The sequence below is a fragment of the Tubulanus polymorphus genome, chromosome 4 (assembly GCF_964204645.1).
Source record: "Tubulanus polymorphus chromosome 4, tnTubPoly1.2, whole genome shotgun sequence".
NCBI classification, from domain to species: domain Eukaryota; kingdom Metazoa; phylum Nemertea; class Palaeonemertea; order Tubulaniformes; family Tubulanidae; genus Tubulanus; species Tubulanus polymorphus.
Window position 1 is genome coordinate 4,780,917 of NC_134028.1, and position 23,443 is coordinate 4,804,359.

The 23,443-nt window shown below is 35.7% G+C and overlaps 1 protein-coding gene across 1 annotated transcript; it reads left to right on the forward strand.

The window, feature by feature from the left end:
- Positions 1-50: 50 nt before the first annotated feature.
- LOC141903425 (uncharacterized) lies at positions 51-23,342 on the forward strand. Its single transcript, XM_074791540.1, has 68 exons — positions 51-130; positions 750-785; positions 860-924; positions 1,091-1,204; positions 1,340-1,450; positions 1,717-1,903; positions 1,985-2,169; positions 2,458-2,580; positions 2,801-2,886; positions 2,962-3,111; positions 3,246-3,357; positions 3,698-3,802; positions 3,893-4,047; positions 4,138-4,267; positions 4,355-4,600; positions 4,683-4,886; positions 5,199-5,324; positions 5,403-5,598; positions 5,799-5,999; positions 6,129-6,361; positions 6,677-6,840; positions 7,455-7,536; positions 7,630-7,733; positions 7,824-7,909; positions 8,209-8,329; positions 8,411-8,537; positions 8,792-8,923; positions 9,000-9,058; positions 9,138-9,249; positions 9,343-9,457; positions 9,554-9,641; positions 9,922-9,997; positions 10,082-10,225; positions 10,405-10,478; positions 10,876-11,107; positions 11,184-11,265; positions 11,563-11,784; positions 11,959-12,107; positions 12,184-12,240; positions 12,540-12,929; positions 13,152-13,446; positions 13,530-13,627; positions 13,947-14,076; positions 14,171-14,371; positions 14,866-15,031; positions 15,400-15,574; positions 15,654-15,800; positions 15,972-16,061; positions 16,135-16,241; positions 16,320-16,401; positions 16,692-16,838; positions 17,210-17,383; positions 17,487-17,579; positions 17,670-17,764; positions 17,841-17,991; positions 18,243-18,360; positions 18,528-18,720; positions 18,852-18,909; positions 18,985-19,257; positions 19,484-19,660; positions 19,959-20,030; positions 20,115-20,423; positions 20,497-20,623; positions 20,701-20,873; positions 21,031-21,273; positions 21,369-21,460; positions 21,680-21,978; positions 22,325-23,342. Exons 1-68 carry the CDS (start codon positions 127-129, stop codon positions 22,573-22,575), a joined length of 9,921 nt encoding a protein of 3,306 aa, XP_074647641.1. The 5' UTR covers positions 51-126; the 3' UTR covers positions 22,576-23,342.
- Positions 23,343-23,443: the final 101 nt, after the last annotated feature.

A 23,443-nucleotide genomic window follows, 5' to 3' on the forward strand; every position in this document is an offset into this window, starting at 1 on the left:
GAAATAAAGAGTCGAAAGCAAAAATTAATTATTTACCGAAATTAGCGGACTGTAAACCGGACAAATTATGGCTCTAACAACGACGGCGCGTTCTTAGTAACGGGTCTCAATAATCGTGGTTTCGAAATGGGTAAATTAGTAAATGGCTAGAAACAATTATTTTTACATACATATTCAAATATTACTAATAGTTATAGTTAGATTTACAAGTAGGGAGTCACTTCGAACTCCGACTGGACGTCGTGTTTCGCTTTCATCCTCAGCGCCGGCCGGACTGTGCACCGGCCCTTCAAAGTTGAACGGTCAGATTCACTGATAGCACTAAGGCTTTCTTATCAGAACCATTGATAAGAATAAAAAATGATCCATCATAAAGAGAAAACTATAAAACAAAAGACAGGACTACCTATTGTCCTTAATCATCCATCCAAAAATGTCATTATTTTATTGCTAAAGTGAATTAAAGATTCTGTAATAATGAGTCATTTGAACGGTCCATTTGGTGGCTTAGTCCAATATAGTCAGTAACCTGTCTGTGGTTTAGTTTCACGATCGGATATTTTCACAAACCACATAATATAAGCCCATCCGATTATAAAAAGCTTACCACCAACGATTAGGTAACTAACTAAGTCCAATGGTAAGGACATGTCCCCCACATGTCTGATTCTTCCCCTAAGGTTTGTCCTCCAACCTTTGATGATCACAATTCACACAAATTAATTACTGATTAATTAATGTTCTTATAGGTAAAACAAAAAATGCTGCAACAAAAACCGAGAAAGGTATGATTCACAAGATTGTCCTCTAATTAAACACTGACCGGTATTTTGTATCTAACGATTTTTTATTTAAACAGAAGTGGTTCGGTACCAGAATCTGGATAGGAAATTAATGTTTCATGTGAGAGGTGTAGTTCCTTTGGTAAGGCAAAAAAATATACAATTCAGACAAATCTTAAGAGTAGAAATTGATGAAATATATATAATTGGAATTAGTTAATGATCTATCTTGTATGTAGGCTATGAGCTGTTCACATGGGGATTGGATATCTTTCTTGAACTCCTCAATTTTTTTCTTTTGTTTAAAGAGTGCTGTTTCCAGTTTTGCTTCATCGTATGAATCGACATCAATAGAAGAAATACATTTTCCAGCTGAGAGTCATATAACTGATGCTGTTATTGAAATTCTATCACAACAAAAGGTATTCTTCTGAATTCTAATCTTAAGGTGTCTTTACTTGCGCAATTGTTTTGGTAATCCATCGCGCAATCTGCAGGAGTTTAAGGTTATGCTATGTTTTTATATTAGGAAGTCTTTTTTTCTCATGAATTTGTAGTTGGATTGGAGTGAATTAAGATACGTGAATCTTGGAGGATGTTTAAGTCTGACTGAATATGGAATAAATTGCCTGTGTGATATTCTCTGCCAATCCAATCAGCTAGAAACGGTATGTACAACTTAACTCCATAAGCAAACTAATTAAAAGCAAGTAAGTTAACAATATGTTAGATTAGCTAGTATGCTTAAGGAGTTAAGTTGATAATGATGTGATGATTATTTCTTTAAAAAGTTCCCTTTACATTAAAACAATCTCAAAGATCTTTAAAACATTTAAGTTACTGAATAAGTTCAAGTTAGATCAGGAGCTGTACGGATTGTATGATTATTATTTGATCTGATCTGATCATCTGATTAATTTTCACTTTATTTCAGGTTGATTTGAAACATTTCCAACGCATCAGTGATAAAACACTGATTAAAATAGCAGCCAGTGTCACTAGTGATTATATCAATGTATTGATAGATGGTACAGATATAACTCATATTCCTCCAGATATCAATAGATATAATCTGTTAAATCTACAATTCAATCATTGCCCGATATTGTCGCCTTCTGATGGTAAGTTTTTCAGTAAAAGATTTTAACCAGCTAATCAGAAAATATTGGTAAATGGTAAATTTATGTTTTTTAATATTTTAGGTGAATTGGAATTGTTCCATGTTCCGTATAGTCATGTGATTATTTGCCCATCAGATGAACTGGAATACAGTGTTACTGATTACCTGACTACTGGCGAATTAAATACAATCCAAGATGTCGGCTACGCTCGAGATTTCATCATTAGCGAACAACACCTGACACTAACAGAACTTAAACTTCATCATGTAAGAATCACTTACGTATAAATGAACTAGATGAAAATCAACTTTATACAAATTAAAAGGATTATAAATGAAATTGATTCATTAAGAATTACAATCAAAGATTAAATGACACGTTTCAGACTCAGTTTCGGAACGTACTTTTATTTCAATTCTTCATGAATTGAAATTTTGTTTTTAAATCTTTCAAATTTATATATGCCGGTTGATTATCTATTCTCCATGTCTGAGTGTACGGGAGCTATAGAAACTGACGTTTTGATGCAGTTTAGATGTTTATAATCGTTTCAGCCTTGGTTTGAATATCTGTCTCCCAGACGACCTTCTCAAGTTATTATTCCATTCGATTCATCGTTAAAGGAAAGTGAAATAAATGAACACATTCAAAAAGTCGTCCATCACTTCATTACTAAAGTAAGTTCTGTAGAGGAGCCGTGTGAACTTGATGTCAAATCAGTAAATTTTAAGACTATGCACTAGTAGGGAAAGCTGGTATTTCTAATGAAATCAGGTTAACTAATAACGTACTATGCTAGCTATCTTCTCATTAACTGAAAAAATTCTGTACATATTGCAAAATGTTTTATGTCTAAACATTTTTGAATGTGTTAAATGAACATGTTTGTAATTACAGGGTCCAGTTCTATCGGATGTTCAGTTGATGTATGGAGTTAAAGTGTTTGAACTAAGGAACTGCAGTGTGGTTGATGATTTAATCAAGTAAAACATACATTCTCATTCTTTCAACCTAATTCATTGTAAGTATAAGTAATCTGTGATTTTTTTTAATCGAAGGTTTGAAGATGATGGTGAAATTGTGATCGATTATGAATTGGATTTAGAGAATAAGAATCGTAAATGGCATGTGAAATTAGAAAGTTGTGATAGAGAAGAAACTGCTGCAAAATTCTATTTGTATGTGATGAAAAATGGAAAACCTGACAAGTGAGTCACAGTGTTCCCTTTCAGTTTTTCACATGTTAAATTTCACTCATTGCTGTCTCATTGCGATTCTATTATTGATCCTAGTTCAAAAAGTAGTTCTTGTTTTTATCTGTGAAATTCGCTCAAAATTTCAGGATCTCTGGAATGTCTCTGGATATGAGAACTAGCGATGAAATCATATTCAGTTTTGATGAAGAATCCGATGAAGCCATTTTAACAGTTGTAAACAGAGGAAAAATCTACACGGTAAAAACCACCAGAACCTGATGATGATAGATGTTTGTTTACGCTTAAAGCCCAGCAAAAAATGTTCCACTATAGGGATAGTGAGGTCATGATGTGACACGCAGTATCTTCATATAAAACCAGAGTGACAAATAAGACCAAACGTCTTCAATTTGTATTTGTTAGGGTGGTAGATTGAACCTTCTATCCAAAAAAATATGTTCTCTATTCACTATAGAGAGGTTTTCATTACAGGGAGGTACTGTACTGATGTATGTACAGTATTTCAGATAGGAAAATTTTTGGATTGAGTGAATGTTGTTTACTGAACGAGTTTTACTGTGTGTATACATTATTTCAGGAATCTATTAAAGATGCTGATGATGAAAAGATTTATCCAGGTTTGTCTGTGAAACGAGCTTGTACTCTTAGAGCCATGACCCTGTCACCCATTGTACAAAAACCAGTAAGTTCAATTCCGAGTATTCTAATTGATTATTCGATTTCATCTTGATTTTACAAGAAACTTAAATCTCTCTCCCTCCGTCTGTTTTAGGCTGAGAATGAATCGTTGTGGTCCGGATATAAATTCATGTTAGTTCCGGTGATAACGAATGGAGACAATTCTAAAACAAAAATGTCACATCACAGCAACATAGACTGGGAACCTTACATTGATCAACTTACAAAATATATTGATCTACAAAAAAGGTGATAGTTTACATGTGAATGAGGGGATGGGGTTTAGAGGAGGTGGTGTTTGAAATTGTCGTGAATTAACTGTGATTCATTGATTTGTAGTGAAATGAGTAATGATCGATTAAACCAGATTCAACTCAGTGAAGCTCTTAAACAGAGAAGTAACATCATTCACTTCGAACGAGACTTGAATTCATTCTTCTCGCAAGAACTTGATTTTAAAACCGGTGTCGTAAGTTATTAACTTCTCAAATAGACCGAATATCAGTAATCTTTTATGATTTGGAGGAAAAAAAGGGTGATCTGGCTCTGTTTTCAGGGTCGAGATGAAATTCTGCAGAAACTCGCGAGCAATGCGCGTTTAGATCAGAAAACAACACCTTACAAACATCAAGTCAGTTCTGATACTTACACAGCTCTTACACAAATGATCAACGGAATGAATCAGAGGTCATCATGGTTAACAAAACTAGATGAATTCACAGAGAATCCGACCAGTGAATTCGCTGCTAATAAAATCAATCATCCTCACAAGTGGAAGTTGGTTGAGTTGTTACAAGAATGGGTAAGCAGTGTCTAACAATCAACGTTGAATTGACTCAACCTGGCTTTAACTCTTGTATCTCTCTCTCTCTCTGTATTTCTAGGGACTGTGTTTATTGCTGCCGTATAAAGGTCTCACTCTAATTATCACTGATCCGAAGAAGTTTTACTCTACGCTGAACAGTCTCAGTATCCTCGACGAAATCCCTCACGCCGATATCAGTTGTTTACCTGATAATGTGAAGGGAATCACAAACAGTAGAATGTTTCAACTGCTTGTGGATATCGGCTCGTCCAAACTCACTCAGGTAATGACAATTCATTGATGACAATTCATTAAAAGAGCGAAACATGAATGCTTAATGTTATTCGCTGAATCAGTTAATCTGAGGCTGTTTTTTCTATAACCAATACTATCAGACCACTAGAACTGTGGAACTGGGTCCAACTTAAATGATAAAACCTTAGATTAGATGTAGTCTTAAAAAGCAACAACTTGTGGAATGTTATCTAAATTTCATGATGTAAGATGCGTATTGGTCCAATTAGAAATCATCTCAGTATTTGTATGTTACATACAGGAATTACTTGTATTTTCATTGCTTTCTCTGATGTTGTAGGCTGTTGCTGACACTCTATCCTATATAGGACCACTAATGGCTTTACCTTGTCTCTGTACATCTGAAGATGATGTTAAATACATCTGGACAACTGTAAAACATATCACTGAACCTGTTGTATCCATTGTATGTTTCATCAATTATTTCAACGTAAAAATCTTCTTAAATTAACTTGAAAATGAAGAAAATTGTGTTGTTTTACAGGAAAAATATCGAAATGTGGATAAAAGTGAGAATATTTCCACTAAGTCTTCAACATACTCGCTGTATGGATCAATTCCACTTACTTTCATGACTTCTTTGACGACACTGGTCTCGAATTTCTTCCAATTCACTGTTGTATGGAATAGTGGATATGTTATTCATATAGGAGCAATGGAAGTGTTCGTTATTCAAAATGGTGAGATTTCTTTTTTCTCTTAGGAATATCAACATGTGTCCATGTTGGGCCTGGTTTCATAGACTGAGTAGAAAGTTACCTCTATGTATAAATCATTAACCTATGGGCTCTGAAACAATATATATGATGGATCTATGAATTCAAGTGGCAATATTGAGGCTATGCTGTGTATAAGATGCAGTAAATTTTGTGAATTTCAGATGGAGAAATCTCTATTCAAGTTTCAACTGCTGATCTCAGTGCGAATATTGATGATGAAAATATGAAGATGAAAGAAATGAAATTGATTGAAAGACAGTTAAACAGTTTACTGTTTATAAATATTGAATTAGTCGAGTTCGTACTTCTAAAAGCTGGAATATTCTTCAAAGCCACGAAATTCCTCGGCAATGACAAAGTTTGTGAGTTCGATTTATTTGTTTTTCCCCATAAAATTATTACATAACTGCTTATTTAGGAAATATCATGAGATGAAAATATTTCAGCTATTTTGCACAATCGAACAGAGTATTTTCCATCGTCCATTTTAGACTATCCCAGTATTTGTAGTAAACACCAGTGGAAGCGCCCGGCTGTGAGTGGTAGTGATAATCTGCCGCATATATCCGTATGTACGTTATGTCAGAATTGTACCTATAGAGGGCGTGACTGTCCACAAAATGGAATCCCGTGTGATGTATACAGACAGTGTATGTGTAATACTGAGGTTTCGTTCGGTTGCTGGGATTGTGGAATTTGTCAACGTTGTGCTGAAAAACTATGGGTAAATATACGATTTACAAAAATATGAGGCTTTCATTTAATTGTTCACATTTTAATGGAGGTCTATGCGGTATTTATGCAATTTGTTATACATGTAAAAATTTGTTGGTCATGAAAGTATCATAGAAATAGGCGCAGTGGCTGATGAGTGGTTTAGGCCATCAGTTTCTTGCCAATCCCGCATTCATTGGGTCCAGTTATGGTGGTGGTAGGGTTTCTTGGTTGAAGGTTCTTCTCTGGCCTGGTGATTTGAGTGGAAACCTGAGTGGTGCTCAGCTGGTCAATGTATTGATTTGTGTTACTTTTTATTTAACAGGAAATTCACACATATTTAAACCCATCTCTCGGTGAGTCATCGTTTCCAGCTTTAGGAGCAGACGTATTGGACATCGTTCTCATTCCGGTCCCGATTTCACCTCTTAATAATGAATTCGCGATCAATTTATACGGCGAAAGTGCTCCTCAAGTCGGCCTAAACAAGTGAGTTTTATTTAGCTGTTTCATCTGAATGATTTAGAATCTATCTAAAACTGAATAAATGTGTATGTACCGTTGTTATAGAATTTGATGAAGAGAGATGAAATATTTGGTAACTACAATGTTTATTGTGAATTGGTGAATGTGAGCAATTCAAGTTTATGTTTAATTTAGATGTTTATAGATCCTGTTGATTATTAGGTGTTCATTGCTTTTGTATGCTTCTTACATCCCTGCGGAGCTGCCAACTGTTCCCGATTTTCAGTATTTGTTACTATTTTGTAATGAGAAAAACTGATTTGATTTCATTCATGCATACAGAAATATGAAGGATGTTACTGAGGGTCTTACTGTTGACTACTGATTAATTGAACAATTAATTTTTCTTCCATATTTCAATGAATCGTTCCTTGAAAAAATTCAACTTTTGTTACTGATAGCACTTTTTAGAGGTTGGCAGCCCTGTCCCTGGCAGTTTAAACATTTCTGTATTGTCACTGTATCTTAAGTTTCGTGATTATCGATTCCCTTTTCTGTTCTCTCGCTTTCTATGTAAGATAAAACCCTGAATTTTATGCCTGTTTCTTCTTCAATTAAACCAAAACTTAATTCCCTAGTTTCAATGGCGCTATGGAACTCTTTCCTGTAGAATGGTCTGGCATCGGAGCTAGACTTGATCTCAAATTCTTCTGGCCTCAGGTATTTTTACATACGTAAACTAATATCTTCATCTGTACATTCGAATTTCAACCTATATCTTAAAGGAAATTTACTTTTTTTACGCGTAAAAAGGAGAATGTAAAACCTAACCGACAGATAAATTCTGCTCAACCAGATCTTTATCAAACAAGTATCAAGCGTCGAGTTCACTTGTGTCAAGCGTTAGGAATAGCGGCGTAAGTGACAGCTTCATTTAGAATTGAAAAAGCTGGTTTAGATCTGTGTTTGTTTTTCTAACTGTGTATTTTCTAATTGTATATGAATAGGTATACTCCGTTGAGCTCTCGTCCGATGGTCGGTCTTATCGCAGCGAAATGTCCATTTACTCCCGAACATAACTCATTCAAAATCAGTAAGAATCATCATCTTTATATGAATCAAAATGAAATATGAAACTGTCATTGAATGTAAGATGATAAATGAATGGTTATAGAATAGAAAACCCACAATCATTAGAAGAATGTCAAAATCTGGTTCTTACGCTTCTTCCCTTCTTCACAGTTTATTCAAATGTTCAATTATAAAATTTCCAAATCTTCTAAAATGAAGATTGCTATCAGTCAACAACAATCTCATTGATTAACGAATGTTTCTTGTAATTGATCTCAGATTTTTACTTGCTTTAATGGTATGATATCTACCTGATTTCAGGGATTTTAAGTCGCGGTTCTAAAGGTACGATGTCTATCGGATTTGTCCCAAAAGATTACGCCGATGATAATCAAGTTGGATGGAGATCGTTCTCAGTTGGTTACCACGGTGATGACGGAGGGTACGTTTATCTATATTGTTGTCGCATGACTGGCTCATTACGTTGTAGGTAGGGTAACAACTGATGTATTTATATTTTTAGCGTGTATCTCTCATCTGGTTGGGCTAAACGAACAATGGAAGAATGGCACATCGGTGACGTTATTGAATGTGGAATTGATTTTAACCATGATGCAACAAAAAGCATTTACTTCTCATACAATGATAAGGTAAGGTTGAATTCACTTGGTCAGTGGTTCTTCTCTGTCCTTCCCTGTACCTAAAAACCTGAACATTTCACGGTTAACCTCCCTAAAAGCAAATGCTTCTAAAACCCTAAGTGAGATACATACCTACTGATACTCAGCAAAGAAGACTTTGCTGAGTAAAAGAAGACTTCCCAAAGAAGACTATGGACAAAGTGTTTCATCAATGGTTACCTGCTGGTACTGTTAGAATGTATATTCTCTGATGTATATTATAGAAAACTTACGTTCTGACGGGAGTTGATCGATTACCTAAGGATTTATATCCCGCAATCGGATTTCATTCGAGTCGGGAATCAGTGGAACTTTTAACTCCTGCGACCTGGCGACCACATGACATTGCGCAACCTGTAAGTTTCACGATAACCATTACTGTACTGTTTATAGATATTTAGGTTAAAGATGTTTTATGTTTGACTATTTCAGGATCCAACAACTTTTGTTGACCACAATACTCGAATTATTGATGATAATCTAATGATCTGGTAAGATATATGTATACATGTACACTGGTTGTAGAGAGTATTTGATTATTTGCTCATTGAAGTCATTTACATTTTTCAGTCCTAACTATGAGCTTTATTTCGACCCTCGTTATGACACCATTGAAGATTCAAACTCTGGATTTGGTGTGATTTTCTTGAAGAATGTGTCTGAGAAAGATTTGGAGATAGCAGTAAGAGATTAGACAAGTCTCTCGAAAATTGATATTCAATTCTGTTTGACTAGTTTTCAAATTTATCATCATCACTTGAATTGATAATTGCAGATAACTGATGTAAGTGGTAACTCAGAAATAGAATTCAAATTCGACAGCCCAATAACAGTAAAAGCTGCAAGTCACAAAGTCATTCATGTTGGAATTCAGTTTGAAAACTCATCTGGTGAGTCATACAGTTTATAAAAGGTTTTGATACCATGAACTTTTTCAAGGGTCGAATATGGTTCTAACTTACCTCAATTTGTGTTTGATTTGTTAGAAGCAAAATCTCTGATGAAAGAAGCGTTGCTGAAATTACAGTGGAGAGAGAATGAAGAATCAGAATTTACAGCAGACAATAAGCACACGTAAGTCACACGAGCCAGTTACACAGTTAATAAACAAACCGGCCTCAAATGAAGAAATCTAATGTTTGTATTTCTAACAGTTTCAAGATTTATCTGATATACAGTAAACATCATTACTGTTTTGCTGTTTCTCTGAAGATGAGATTTAGATAAATCTTGAAACCATTATAAAATACATCTAATAAACTTTAGATATCATCGATTGTGGGATTGTCGTGTATTATCTTCTACATGAGTTAATCTGTCAGTTACACTGAATGTGAATGATTATTGTTTACAGATTTAGATGTAACTGGAGTGGTATCGAGGTTAAATCACTGATAGAACGTTGGGCGCATGGATCGAAATATAAAGAGGTTGGTGCTCCTGTTTGGATCGGTAACATTTTACTGAAAATGTTCAAATACACAATTCATTGACATCCTTCATTCCAAATATAGGATTCAGTTATTGCCGAGTTGAGAATGAACAATGAAGTGATCAGTCATTTCTTCGTCCGGGATCATTCACCGCTTTATCTATATGTGGATAGAAGAAGGTGTAAAGATGAAGAAGGGGCGTTCATTCATGCTCCAAAAGTTCCGGTCAGTATAACAACGTGTGTTATGCAAGCTATAGGTAAACAGCAAACTCAAAGAGTAGTTTACTGTTCACCGTGTATGAGGAGACTATTGAAATACATTTTGTAGTTGTATGCATGTATTGATGTTTAAAGATTTCATTTCTGCAATAGTAAATAGATGTGTATCTCTTTTTCATGCAGAAAGTTGAGTTTCCATTTGAGATTGAGAAAGGAATGTATGTAGCATATTTGAAAGATGACCAACCAGTCGTGTCGTAAGTTTTTTTTTTTCAAATTCATTTCCGCCAGGAGAAAATATTATGATAATGTTGTCATTACTTTCGACATACCGCTTTATCACTGTACATGTTCAAGAGGCGTAGTAGAGGAGCTGTTCTAACCTGGTATCGAACTTATCTTGGATGTCAAATGTGTAAAATCATCATTTGAAGATCTTTCTCTCATTATGGACCAAAACTTTTGAATGCCATCATTCATCACATCATTAAAATGGAAAACAGTGATCCTTTTAATAGGCAATCTGATCTATTTATACAGGGTATAAAGAGACATAGTGCAGTGAACGCGAAGTGGAATGGCACTATATAAAACCTATTATTATCATTAATATTTATTATAACCTTAACCTTTTTATTGCCTATTTCTCTGTAGACATCCAGATTTCTCAATGATAAATCTAATGATGCTGAAAGATGACGTGTCTGAAGACGGTGAAATGAATCTTATGCCTGTTAGTGTAACTGAGAAATCAATAACAATTCAAACTGCAGTTCGTCAGACTGAACGAATGTATTGTGTGGCAGTTACTGAAAACTTGATCAAGTCTTTTAAACATGGAATCGATATTCTCTTCAAAATGGCTCCACCGACATTATTTTCACAGGTAGAGCTTTTTCAAAACTTCTCAAGTAATATCTACTGGTATGTCATTATTATACTCGAGATGTTTAAATTTTCAGACTCAGTTGCATCCGACCGCTGCTTGGCGTGGTATCTACAGGAAGGGACATTCTTGTAGTAAAGCACCATGGCTTGTTACGAGTAAGCATCGGTTTTATGTAACAATATCTACATGTACTGGTAGTACAATTCTACACTTGTATATTGTCATCATCCAATCTATAGTTATCAGGGCTCTTCGTCCACTCTGTACATAGTAACAGTTTTCAGGCTCTGGACGAGCGAGTCTTTCATATTCATCATAATATTTTGTAAAAGAAATCATACGTAATTAGGCTACTTCTGCCTCAGCTATCCGTCAAAATCTTAAAGATTTTCATGACACAATAACAGGTAAAGATTTTTCATAAAAATGTTCTCATTCTACCTTATTTTTAGCATCTGAAGCTAACAATGTGAAGGTTACAGTTGATTATCTACTGCAGACGGTTCTCCGTGATTCTATTAGTTACAGCGTTGTTGCGTTTCTTCCTGCGGAATTGAATCAAGAGAAACTGCTGTATCCGAGTTTACTGGATTTCACGGATATAAATCGACTAGCTGGGTATCCATTGTGTTTTTGCAGAATTGTCAATAGAACTCCTGTCATGGCAAGCACTGGTAGGTAGACACTACAGCTTCAAATCCAGGACACAGTTCTACAGGAATGAGATCAGATTCTAGGGTTAAGAAACCTGATTTCAACTCTTTAATGAGAACTGAGTCCAGCTTTAAAACAAAACTCCCAAAAATCTTAGTCAATTGCGTCATAAATTTCATCGTAATTTATTTCAGAAAATGTAAATTTAGGAATCGATCGATTCATCCCTCATTTCATCGATCATTCAGGGATTAAACCTGTTCTTCCTGCAACGGAAAATATCAACTTGATTTTCCGTAGTATCGAATCATACTGGGCCTATTCTGTTATATCTAAAGAGAAGGTTTGTATCAGAGTTTTACTATCAGTATTTCATGCACTTTACGTCTATGATATAATGAAACCTCCTTTTACTTCAGTTGAAACTTGCTTCGTATGACCGTATGCTGCAAGGTGAACCTATGAAAGTAAATCAGGTTAGTTCATTGTTAGTTTATTGGAATACTTTAAGATTTTTCAAACAAAATGTAGTTTTTCTCAGTTCTGAGTTTTAAAGTTTTACTAATTTCAACTCGGGATCTAGTTCCAAAGTGATGAGTCGGAATTGATTCATTTTCAATGAGTTTCAATTCTTTACTCGGACCTAGTTCTGGAGTCAGTCAGTCCGTCACTCAGATCTCTGGAACTGGATGCAATAGTTCTTATGTTACTTTTCTAAATGTAATCAGTTTCATCATGTGTATCATTTCAAAGCATCTATTTCTCCTCTGTTCAGGTTGAATCTGGTCTGAAGAAAATCTTGACGATATTTGCGTCGATTACGCACGCGTTGTGTGGGCAGTATAAATCTATTCACGATATACCGGAGGGAGACATGTACGAGAAGATATGTGCGAATGATGTCGATACCTATATACCAGAAATATCAGTAGGAATAGAAGGATTTCGTCGTGATCAACTCGTTCACAACGGAATCGAAAGTTTGTGTTCTGCTCACTACTTCGCGACGCCGAATTCACTGACGACCGCCCCGAAGGATGACTCGGTTCAAATGAATCCACAGATTCTTTCTCCATATGAATCGTACGTCCATATGTTACACTGGGATCTCACAGGAACTACAGTTTATCCTAATGACATGTTCTATAGGATGCCAAATTTACAGGTAAAATATCAGCTCACAAAATACAGGATCCAGTTCCACAGTTTTAGAAGCGACTAAAGAGCGGAAAATGAAATGATTACAACACGTATTATATTCCATTTCTACTCTTTAACTCGCGACTATTGAACTGGATCCAGGGGTCAGAGATACATCTAATGAAATCTCCTTCAAAAGTCAACTAGTGTGTATTAGGTAAAATCAGCCATATTTTCTTTATTGCAGGTTCTTCACCTTGAAAACGCATGTGATATTCATGAAAATCCAATTCCGGATATTCTTAGTTGTAAAAAGTTGAATCATATCTCGATAACAAACTCAAATCTAGCGGAGATTCCGAACAGTTGGGCGAATTTTCAACTGAAATCAATGAATATAACGAGCAGTAGAATCAGCGAGATTCCAACATTTATGGCAAACCTAAACGCTTTAGAAGCATTGACTTTAGAATACAATCAAATCTACAAATTAGCCGATAATTTAGATCGGTTAGTTCATCTGAAGAATCTCACAATCACAGGTATAAAAACATCTACAGAAATGAATAAAAATTCAGCAAAGATTCATTGATTTAGTTAAGTGATTGATTTTGTTGTATTTTAGGTGTTTTGCCTGATTCATCGTTTTGGTGCAGTGATATTTTACGTAGAGACTGGTATAAAATGCATGGTAATAATCTCGACAAATTGCTCGGCGTTCAGGTATGAGTGTCTTAACTGCATTAAATTCCCACCTCCATCTTGCAGAGCTGCCAACTGTTCCTGTTCTTCAGTATTAGTTACTATTATTGTATTGCTACTATGTACTAGAAATACTGATGAGATACGTTTGATGCATGAAGAAATGTGTTAAGATGTTAGTGAAGGTCTTATTGTTGATTACTGATTAATTTGAACATTTTCTTTCATATTTCAATCGAATGTTACTGAAAAAAATTTGTTACTGATTTTTCAAAGGTTGGCGGCTGTGCTTGTAGTTAGTCGTATGAAATTATCATTATGTTGATGATCTATATTTCAGAAATTGAATGAATTGTTTGATAAATGCGACTTGGACAATAATAATATTCTAGATCCAACAGAAATTCCAGCGTTCACCGCTGAATTATTCTACGCTGTGTATAGATTTGGTCTTGAATGGTCTGAGAATGGTATGTATGTAGATGAATTATCTTGAATATTTCTTGTTCTAATGCCGTTGATGTAACTTTTAAATGGTTACTTTGAAATTTTGATTCTGTGTAGGACCTCAAGCTGCTTTAGGAGGATTCCCGGTGGAAGTGTGTTCTATATCGTCACTAGTTCATCTCAGTTTAAAGAATCATGCGTTTCGTCATGTTCATGCTAGTATCGCATATCTAAAGAATCTACGAACTCTGATTCTCGATGAGAATCCTCTACTTGAAACGTTACCAGCTTCGATGGCTGATATGAAGAAACTTGTCGGTAAGTTCTCAGGGAAACCTCATAAAACTCTGACAGGAAATTTTCAAGGATATCTCAGTTTCGATGCACAGTAGAACTTGCTTACCTCAATTATTTCAGCCAGAATTCTGCTCGCCTCAGAAAAAACTTTTGATACTGCTGTAAGAGGTTTTCACTGAAGCCCAAGGCACACGATGCAGGGGATGCAGGAAAACTGCGTCATGTGTGTTGGGCTCATCAGTTAGTTCAGACAAGTGTCCAAACCCTTAGATTCTGAGGTATACAAGTTTATTTTTGATCGTAGGATAGGGATTGACACTGTTGTTTATTTGATTGGTAGATTCTGATTTCTTTTGATTTGGTGTCCCTTACAAACCTACCATACCTGCCGGGAGCAAAACAGGGGGGTTTCCTGTATTTGTAAGGCTTGTCTTGATAATTTGAATCAAAGATTTTGTATATTCAAGGAATGAACATCGAATCTTAACTAATAGAAAAAATTTCTAAAATTTCAGATATATCTGTGCGTGGTTGTTCATCGTTGAAAACGCCTCCCTTGGAGATATGTCGGAGAGGAAGAGATCCAATAATCGCCTATTTGAAATATCTGAGTGCGAGTTATTCCGAGTGTCATCGTACAAAACTCATGTTGGTCGGACTCGGTGGTGCTGGAAAAACAAGGTACGTAGGCTGTTACCTGTTAATTGACTCATTTATAGGTATCAGAAATTACAGTCAGAAATAGAAGTTTGTTTTACTATTCTATATATTTGAAAAATGTAAAGACAGGCAGTACTGTAGGTTAACAGCTTTTGTAAGCTTTTGCTGCTAGAGCAAAATAGCTTCATCATGAGTAAAGTTAATCAACCAGTATTTATAGAATGTCCAATTAGACTCACTCTTCCCATGAATAACTCATTTCTAATAAAATCAGTTAACAGTTAAACCTGTTTTCATGTTAAATAGTATACTCATGGACCGTTCTAATCTTATTGTTTTAACGTGGCAAAATCTCTAAATATTGTCACGATTTATCTTTTGGAAAATAGTTTACTTCGTGCATTGACGAGTAAAACAGGAAAAACCAAACAAATAGAAGGTGAAGAAATAACGAATGGAATTGATATAGGAACATGGAACGTTAGTTCAACTGATCAGTCGCATACTGTTTACTTCAGTACGTGGGATTTTGCTGGACAAACTGTTTATTACAATACTCATCAGGTTAGAATCAAACCCATCGATCTTCATTCTTGGACTAAACTATGAAAACATAAATCAATTCATTCTTCGCTCTTTTCAGTTTTTCCTCTCTTCAAGAGCTGTATATTTGCTTTTATGGACGACTCGTCTCGGCTGGGAACACGCAGGGTTAGATTTCTGGCTTAGTTCAATCTCGTGTCACGCTCCGAAGGCACCGATATTCATCATTGGAACTCACGCTGATCTGGTCAGTGATCTTAGAATTACTGAGTTCTGACTTTAAAAAGCTGGACCTGGATCCACTGTTGTTCGGTTAAAACTTGGAAATGACCTAATTTATTGATTCTTGAGTCAAACTCCACAACTGTGGAGCTGGACTGAACCTGTATACGAATAACATAAGTGAAATGTTTTATAGGTTCACAAGAAGGAAATTCCTGAACAAGCCCTGAAGGAAAGATACCCTCAGATAGCAGGCTTCCATTTTACTAGTGCTATTTTAGGACAGGTAAACTGTTGTTTGATATAGTTCTATGAATCTACATTGCTCAGTTTTAGTTAAGATCGGTTATGATTTATAGGGTATCAGTGATCTGAAGGAAGCAATCGTTCTTGAGGCATCTAAACAATCGTATATGGGTGAACGCATACCGGAAATGTGGCTTTCATTTGAGAGTAAAATCATAAAGTGAGTAACAGAATTTAGAAAGAGAACGATGTCATTTTTATCATCAACACGTTTATATTCAGTTGTTTTATTCCACAGAAAAAGAGATGAGACATCGGTAATGGCGTGGGAGGATGTTGAAGAAATGGCTTTAGAGACTGGAATTTATGAGGAAAAAGATGTGAGTATTTTCATATGGCTCTGTAGTTTTTCCCTGTGAGCTTACATCTTTGAAAATAAGCATCATCCATTCGCACCAGTATGTTGCAGGTGCAGTTTTGAACATGTAAATTGTAGTTTAAAATGCCAGGATCTAGTTCTGTAGCTGTAAGTCTAGTTTAACTGAAGAATTAGAATTAGTTAATTTCCAATATTTTGAACCTAGACTCAAATCTTAATGGAGGACTTAGGAACTGGGTCCTGAGATATCGATTGTATTCTATTCTGTTTGAAAAGGAATCTCTATTGTAGATTCGTCAAGCCGTGATGTTTCTACATGAATTAGGAACAGTTCAATATTTCAACAGTGAATTTCTACGTGATCGAGTAGTAGTGAATCCACAGTGGATCGTCGATGTCATGTCTTCTGTTGTTTCGGTGAAAGAATCCGCGATCGTGGTAAAATATGAAACGATTGTCTCTAATCAATCGAGGCTCAGCTGAAGATAATGTTTAGAGATCGAATTGTCTGTCAAAGTCACAATCAACAGCCATTTGACAAACGATATGATGCATTTCAACTATACATGTGACGTCCATGAGACCGTGGTTTTTATATACCAGGGTGGCCACTCACTTGGAAATCAGGGAATAGTCAGGAATTCTCTTCTCTTTTAAGATATCAGGGAATAGTCTGGGAATTTGGTTTAAAAAAAGAAGCTAAAAATCAGGAAAAAGTTGGGAAATTTTTTTAATTCAGGGAAAGAGCAAGTCAAATCAAAGTGGTCACAAATAGAGGAACTAATGATTGCTTACTCCATTGTATTTAGGATGGAATATTTAATCACAGCGATATGTCGATTGTTTGGGATAAAGAACCTCCTGAACTTTATAACTGGTTGATACGATTAACTGAAAAGTTTGATTTGACTTTCCCGATGCCAAACGAATACGCGAATATGGTACCGTGTTTGTTACCAACTCATAAACCAGAACTTATCGAGGTAATTATAACTTCATGGAAAAAACTTAAAAGTCATGCTTTAGAATTCTGAAAGCCTGTGAATCTTAATGTTTTGAATTCATTTTATTTATAAATAGCGTGAGTGGCCGGTGATAAGTGAAGGATCTGATGTCAGGGAAACTAAAATGGTTTATGAGTTTCAGTATTTGCCGGCAGGATTATTCAATAGAGCTCAGGTTTGTGGTTTACACACTCATACACATACGGATTCTGGTAGTGAGGTTTATGACTCTATTTTACGATATAAAATCTCAAACTTTCTTCAGGTCAGATTGTTTGAGTTCTCTGATAGCCGAGGAATCTGGAAACAAGGTTCTTTGTTGAAGAAAAATGACCACATCGCTCTTGTGCAGCAAATAAAGTCAGTACCCGCTTTACCGACAGTAGGTTGAGTTCAACTCATTAGATTCTAAAACACTCCTTGTTATTATTTACAGCGATAAAACTCTAGTGATTCGAGTTCAAGGTTTACGACCACAGAATATTCTGTTCTTGATCCATGAAATCATTGAGAATCTCGTGCTTGAATCTTTTAATGGAGTGAAATATGATTTATTTCTACCGTGTCCGGATTGTATCGATAAAAATGCAAGTACAATTCAATACATCTCGATACAATATCTCAATACGATATCTCGAGCCGTGTGTAAGATTTTCATGCGATGTTCAACTTAATCCTAATAGTCATCTCCAGGAAAACTTAAGTTACAACAACATTAAGATATACAATCCAGAACAAAGAGACTTATTGAGTAATAAGATGTGACTTGTAAGTTATTCGTTGGCTTCATCACAGACAGAGTGTTTCATTAAAGGTTTTCATCATTATTTGTAAATAGGGTACGAAAGATCCTGCATTATTGGAACAAAGGCTGATCAAGAAAGCGCTCAAGATGAACGCACCATTTCTTCAGTGCCGCAAATATTTCCATGTTATTTCCATGTCCGAATTACAAGGTAAGAAACCACCGATCCTAGATTCACAGTTCTAAGTTTCTTACCGACATCTTGATTATTATCAATGATTTTGTCACCGCAGCAGGTTATACCATTTACTAGTTTGTTCTAATTACTTGAGCATAATATGGATGTAAATTGACTCATTAGAACTGTCATATTTGTAGCTGTATTTCCACCTGATAGTTCACAAGAATTTGACATTCAATTTGGGAAACTTGTACAGAATCTACAGGATTTAAGGAATGAACTTTCAGCAGACGTGTTTATCTTATCGTGTAATACGTGTGGTAAAGATGATCCATCAGTCGTTTCGGCGGAACAGGTGAAAAACGATCTGGAGAAAGATGGTTACAAAGTGTAAGTGGACTCTATAGATAAATAAAGAATGTATCTCATGAATGATTGAGTTTACTGCAGACTTAACTGTAAAATCAAACAGTTTCCGGCTATGTCTATTGGATTCAAAATGTTCAAAATTCAATTTTCAGCTTGATGTCTGGTGAAATGAATGTGCAAGATATTGCATTATCTATCAAAGATTCGAAGGTAAAAGTCATCGTGATTCCTTGAATTTTCTCTAATTTTGACTTGTTTTACTATTATACGCTTTTTCGTGTTCAGGTTGTCGTTATTTTTGCGTCTAAAGAATTCAATGAGAATGAACAATGTTGTCAGTTTGTATCGTACACTAGAGATATGCTTCGTAAGCCGTCTGTGTTGTGTCTTCATGGTAACGATTCATCGTGGTTGAAAGGAGGGGACAGTGGAGCTCTGAGTATGATGATCGGTCCTGATGAGGTTTATGTAAATTTCATACAAGCCGAACAATACAATGCTAAACTCGTGGAATTGAAGAAACAAATAGATTTACGAATTTCACAATCAAAGTCTCAGGTACAGTTAACAAAGACTTGTTAGTATCTATATTCAATGACTTTTGAATTTGGTGACTTCAAAATTTACTTTCAAGAAGTGAAATTCTGAAAAATGAATAGAGAATTCAACAAATGTAATAATGAAAGTATTGAGCAAGTCTCTTGATGCTTTTGGAAGAAGCTTGGTATGTTAATGAGTGACAATCTGTATGTATCCCCAATTTAACAAAGTTCTTGTATTTTAGGAAGCAATAACTCCACAAGTTTTCCTTAGTTATTGCTGGACAAATTCAAAGATGGCCGTCGAAGCTCACGGTTTACATAAGAATGAACTGGCATTAGGTTGGGGTGACCCTCGTGCTTTAAAACAATATCTTGAGGAAAATGGAATTTCCTGTTGGTTGGATATTGAACAAAACATGGTAAGTGATTCTAGAATTCAATGAAGACTTGTTCATGATTTAGTTTAGTACCGGTATCTAGTTCTGTTGTTCTAGGGGTAACCGGTAAGATCATTCAAACTGTTGTAAGAGTAACCTGTAAGATTAGTTGGTATTTAGATTGTTCTAGGGGTATCCTATAAGATTTTCTAGTATTCACACTGTTCTTGGGGTAACCTGTATGTAAGATTGTCTTGTATTCTAACTAGTCAGCTTTTTCATTTCTGTTGTAGTTTTCACTAAAATTCTGGTTATGATAGTTTGTAAAATCTTCTTGTAGACTCGGCTGTTTGAAGATCTTTGTGAAGGAATTAAGAAGACTGATATTATAGTCGCTTGTGTATCTGATGAGGTACATATTGTATTGCTATTTATTATTGTTAGTCACTGACCTGTGCAGTTTATGAAAACCTAATTCAAATGATTATATTTTCAGTACGCTGAATCTGATAACTGTATGATGGAACTGAGGTTCGCGATCGGTACGTTGAAAAAACCGGCGGTATTCATCGTCGTTGGGACAGGAGATGATTGGGAGTGGACAGAGATCGGAATATTGAAAGATCGTCTGCGAAGTCCGAAAGTCGATTTTCGAGAAGAAAGTAATCACTCGTACGAGAAACTGATGAAGCACGTTCAACTTCAGTTAAAAGCAGCGAAAGAAAATCGGCACCAGACAAAAAAACCATCTGCAGCAACTCAGAAAAAAATACCAAAGAAAGAAGAGAAGAAAATTGCGTTTAAGGTTAGAAATTGAGGCATTCTCTATCAACTAATGTGACCTATAGATATCATAAACATGTCCGTCTGTTTTGTAGGAAGATTATGAACTTTTACAACGGAAATTTCAACGCCAAATCGCGATATTCGCACAGACTATGAATATCGTGTATCCACGATTAATCATTGTTGATTTTCTTGAAGAGTCTGAACTGAAGCAGCAGGGTAAATACTGGTTCTTATCACTTTTTCACTTCAGCGTATGAAATGTACTTGGAATTTATGAGTTTGTATTTTCACAGAATCGAAAAGAGATGAAGAGTTGAATGAAGCTGAAGCGGCTCGAAAAGCGGAACAAATCCGTCTGGAACAAGAGGAACAACAGTTGGCGCAACAACAAGAGATGAGCGACCTGATAAACCGTGAAGAAATCACTTTACAAAGACAAAGTGAACTCATTGATGATGAGAGAGAGGTATCTAGAAAATACTCATGACTCTACAGTCAGTGTTTTAATCTTATTCAGAAATATTTACAGTCCATGATCCAGTTCCAGGCTTCTCGGTTGAATTTGACTCTAGATAATTACAATGTATTCTTTTCAAATATTTAAAATGATTTTTGCATTTTAGGAAGAAGATGAATGGAAAAGTAGTAAATTTTGTTTTCGTATTTTGTGCGAGAATGAACAAGGCTGGCATTGCCACGGTAAACCGCTTCCGTACTTAGTATCGCAAGAACGACGCATCTTATTCCTCACCCTCGTCGCTCCTTATTTATATCGGATTTACAACTTACTGAAAAACAGCGGAATTCAACTTCACTGTTTAGGAGACTCGGTGAAGGCTCAGAAATTCCTTGAGTTCATCAAAGAGGTCAGTACACTGTAGTTTGATAACTCGGTATATTTGAAAATTCCAAAAATACATAAACATAATTTCATAATATATATGTTTTGTTGTAATTTCAGCACGCGAGTGGTGAATTCCAAGCTGCATACCGTCACTGTAGAGATGCTGTTCATAATTATGATCCTGGACGACAATTGGGCTCTTTACAAAGGTACTGGTGGGGACCAGGCTACATCGATTTGAATATGTCAGATATTTTTGATGAATCATGGGTTGGCTCGTCTTCACCCGTCAAGGGATTCGAACTCACTAACTAAACCTGTTCCCCGAACGCTGTTGGAAGCAAGTTCGGGACCGATTCCGGGCCCCTTGCAAGCGAGGATAAGATTGGCTGGTATACCAAATAAAATGAGATGTTATTATTTTTCAGGTGTTATTTGCCGAGTGGTAAAATTAACTGGCTGTGTGAAACCGATCATCAGAAACTGAGAGTTTGTATCCTCTCGTCAGACGACCCGGGTTCAGTCAACGCGTCTAATATCGTCAACGATAGCGATATTCGATTGCGTGTTGCTCTGACTGATGACCCGGACAGGATGGCTACAGTCGCTAGGAGATACCAATCGATTATTAAAGGAAATCTACTGAAGAAACCACCGCCTGTACCAACTATTGAGAGAGTAGTGTCTGATACTAAACGTCCTGTACTCACTAAACGTTCATCTTCATGTAAGTTTGAAATCTATTTATTTGCAGAAATAATGATGCGATCAGCATGTAATGATTGATTCTAGTCTCTGTTATCCTTCTGTAAGGCTAAAGAAATGATAACTTGTTTCTCCTAATCGGCCGAATCATTTCGTAAACTGCAATTAAATTTGTAATCAGTTCATTTCTATAGATGCTGAGTCAGGGTCAGCTTGATCATGATTTAAAAAAGAGTAATGTACTGAGTACATAGGCGCCCGGCAGGGTCAACTTATTTAACGCAGCTGAAATGAGAAGCAAGGCATCAATTCTTTTAGCCTAACTTCTATTTTGATTCTGATTTTGTACTTGTTCATTCTTCTGGCAGTGTTAGTAAGACCGATTGCTCCTGCAAAATTAGGTGATGAATTTGAACCCGAAGAGGACAGTGTTAAGGAGGAACAGGAGCAGCAGGAGCCAATCAGACGGGCGAGTGAAACAAGTCGACGGGTTAAAGCTAAAAGGCGTATGAAAGCAGCGGGGAATGCGGCGCTGGCAGCAGCCAGATACGAGCATCAACAATCTGACGAAACTTCGAATAAAACTGAGAGTAGCAGTAAAGTGTGTAATATCTCATAGTAACAGTAAACCCTCGGTTTTCCACCGAATTTCTTGGTTACAAACTAAGTTCATTCTCAATTGAAATGATGATCGATCCTGATGAAGCTTATGAGAATTTCATAAGTGTAGTTATATATATCAGTGGCAGATGATTAAGAGTTGGCCGAGAACTATCAATATCTCAGACTCACTTAGTTTTCCGATATAGAAATCAAGACACGCTTCTCTTACTAATCTTCTACTAATTATAGTAAAGTTGTATCAGCTCTGTGGAGGCCAGGTCCAATACAATTAAGATTTGACAATCAAACGCTAACTGAGGGTTAGATTTGACCCTACAACTGCGGAACTGTGGCCAGGTTTAATGATAAAACTTATCCATGATTTGATTGTAAAGGCACTATAGAATTTTGAGGGTTATTTGTGTTTAGTCATGTGTATCCTTTATCATTATAGTCATAATCCGTCCAGTTTTCTAAATTCATGAGTTATTTTCGATGTGATATCATTGTGGTTATGTATATTTTTCGAGATGTTTTTTTTATACACTCTAACTTTAATTGAATTTTTGCCAAAATGTGATCTTCTTTTGCACCTAATCTGACATTATATTCGACTGAATTTATAACACTATAGTTAGTAAGTCATAATTGCAGAGATTTTGTCATATTTGATTATGATAGACAAACTGTGACATCTGCATTATCATTTTTGATAGAATTTACTTGTACACTTTATTTACACTTGTTATGTAGCTATATTCAATGAAGATATTTTACATCTCGATCGGAAATTACCTTTGTTTGTGGTATCTATTGGTTTTACGTTGTAAAGCAAAGCGATTATTGTTATAATTATCATTATTATTATATAACATGTTAATGAA

What these genes read in the sequence shown, in the direction of transcription:
- LOC141903425 (XM_074791540.1), top strand. An exon ending in AGTGTTCGTTATTCAAAATG is followed by an intron (nt 5,599 to 5,798) that starts GTGAGATTTCTT and finishes TGTGAATTTCAG; the next exon opens with ATGGAGAAATCTCTATTCAA. An exon ending in GCTCTTGTGCAGCAAATAAA is followed by an intron (nt 17,765 to 17,840) that starts GTCAGTACCCGC and finishes TATTATTTACAG; the next exon opens with CGATAAAACTCTAGTGATTC.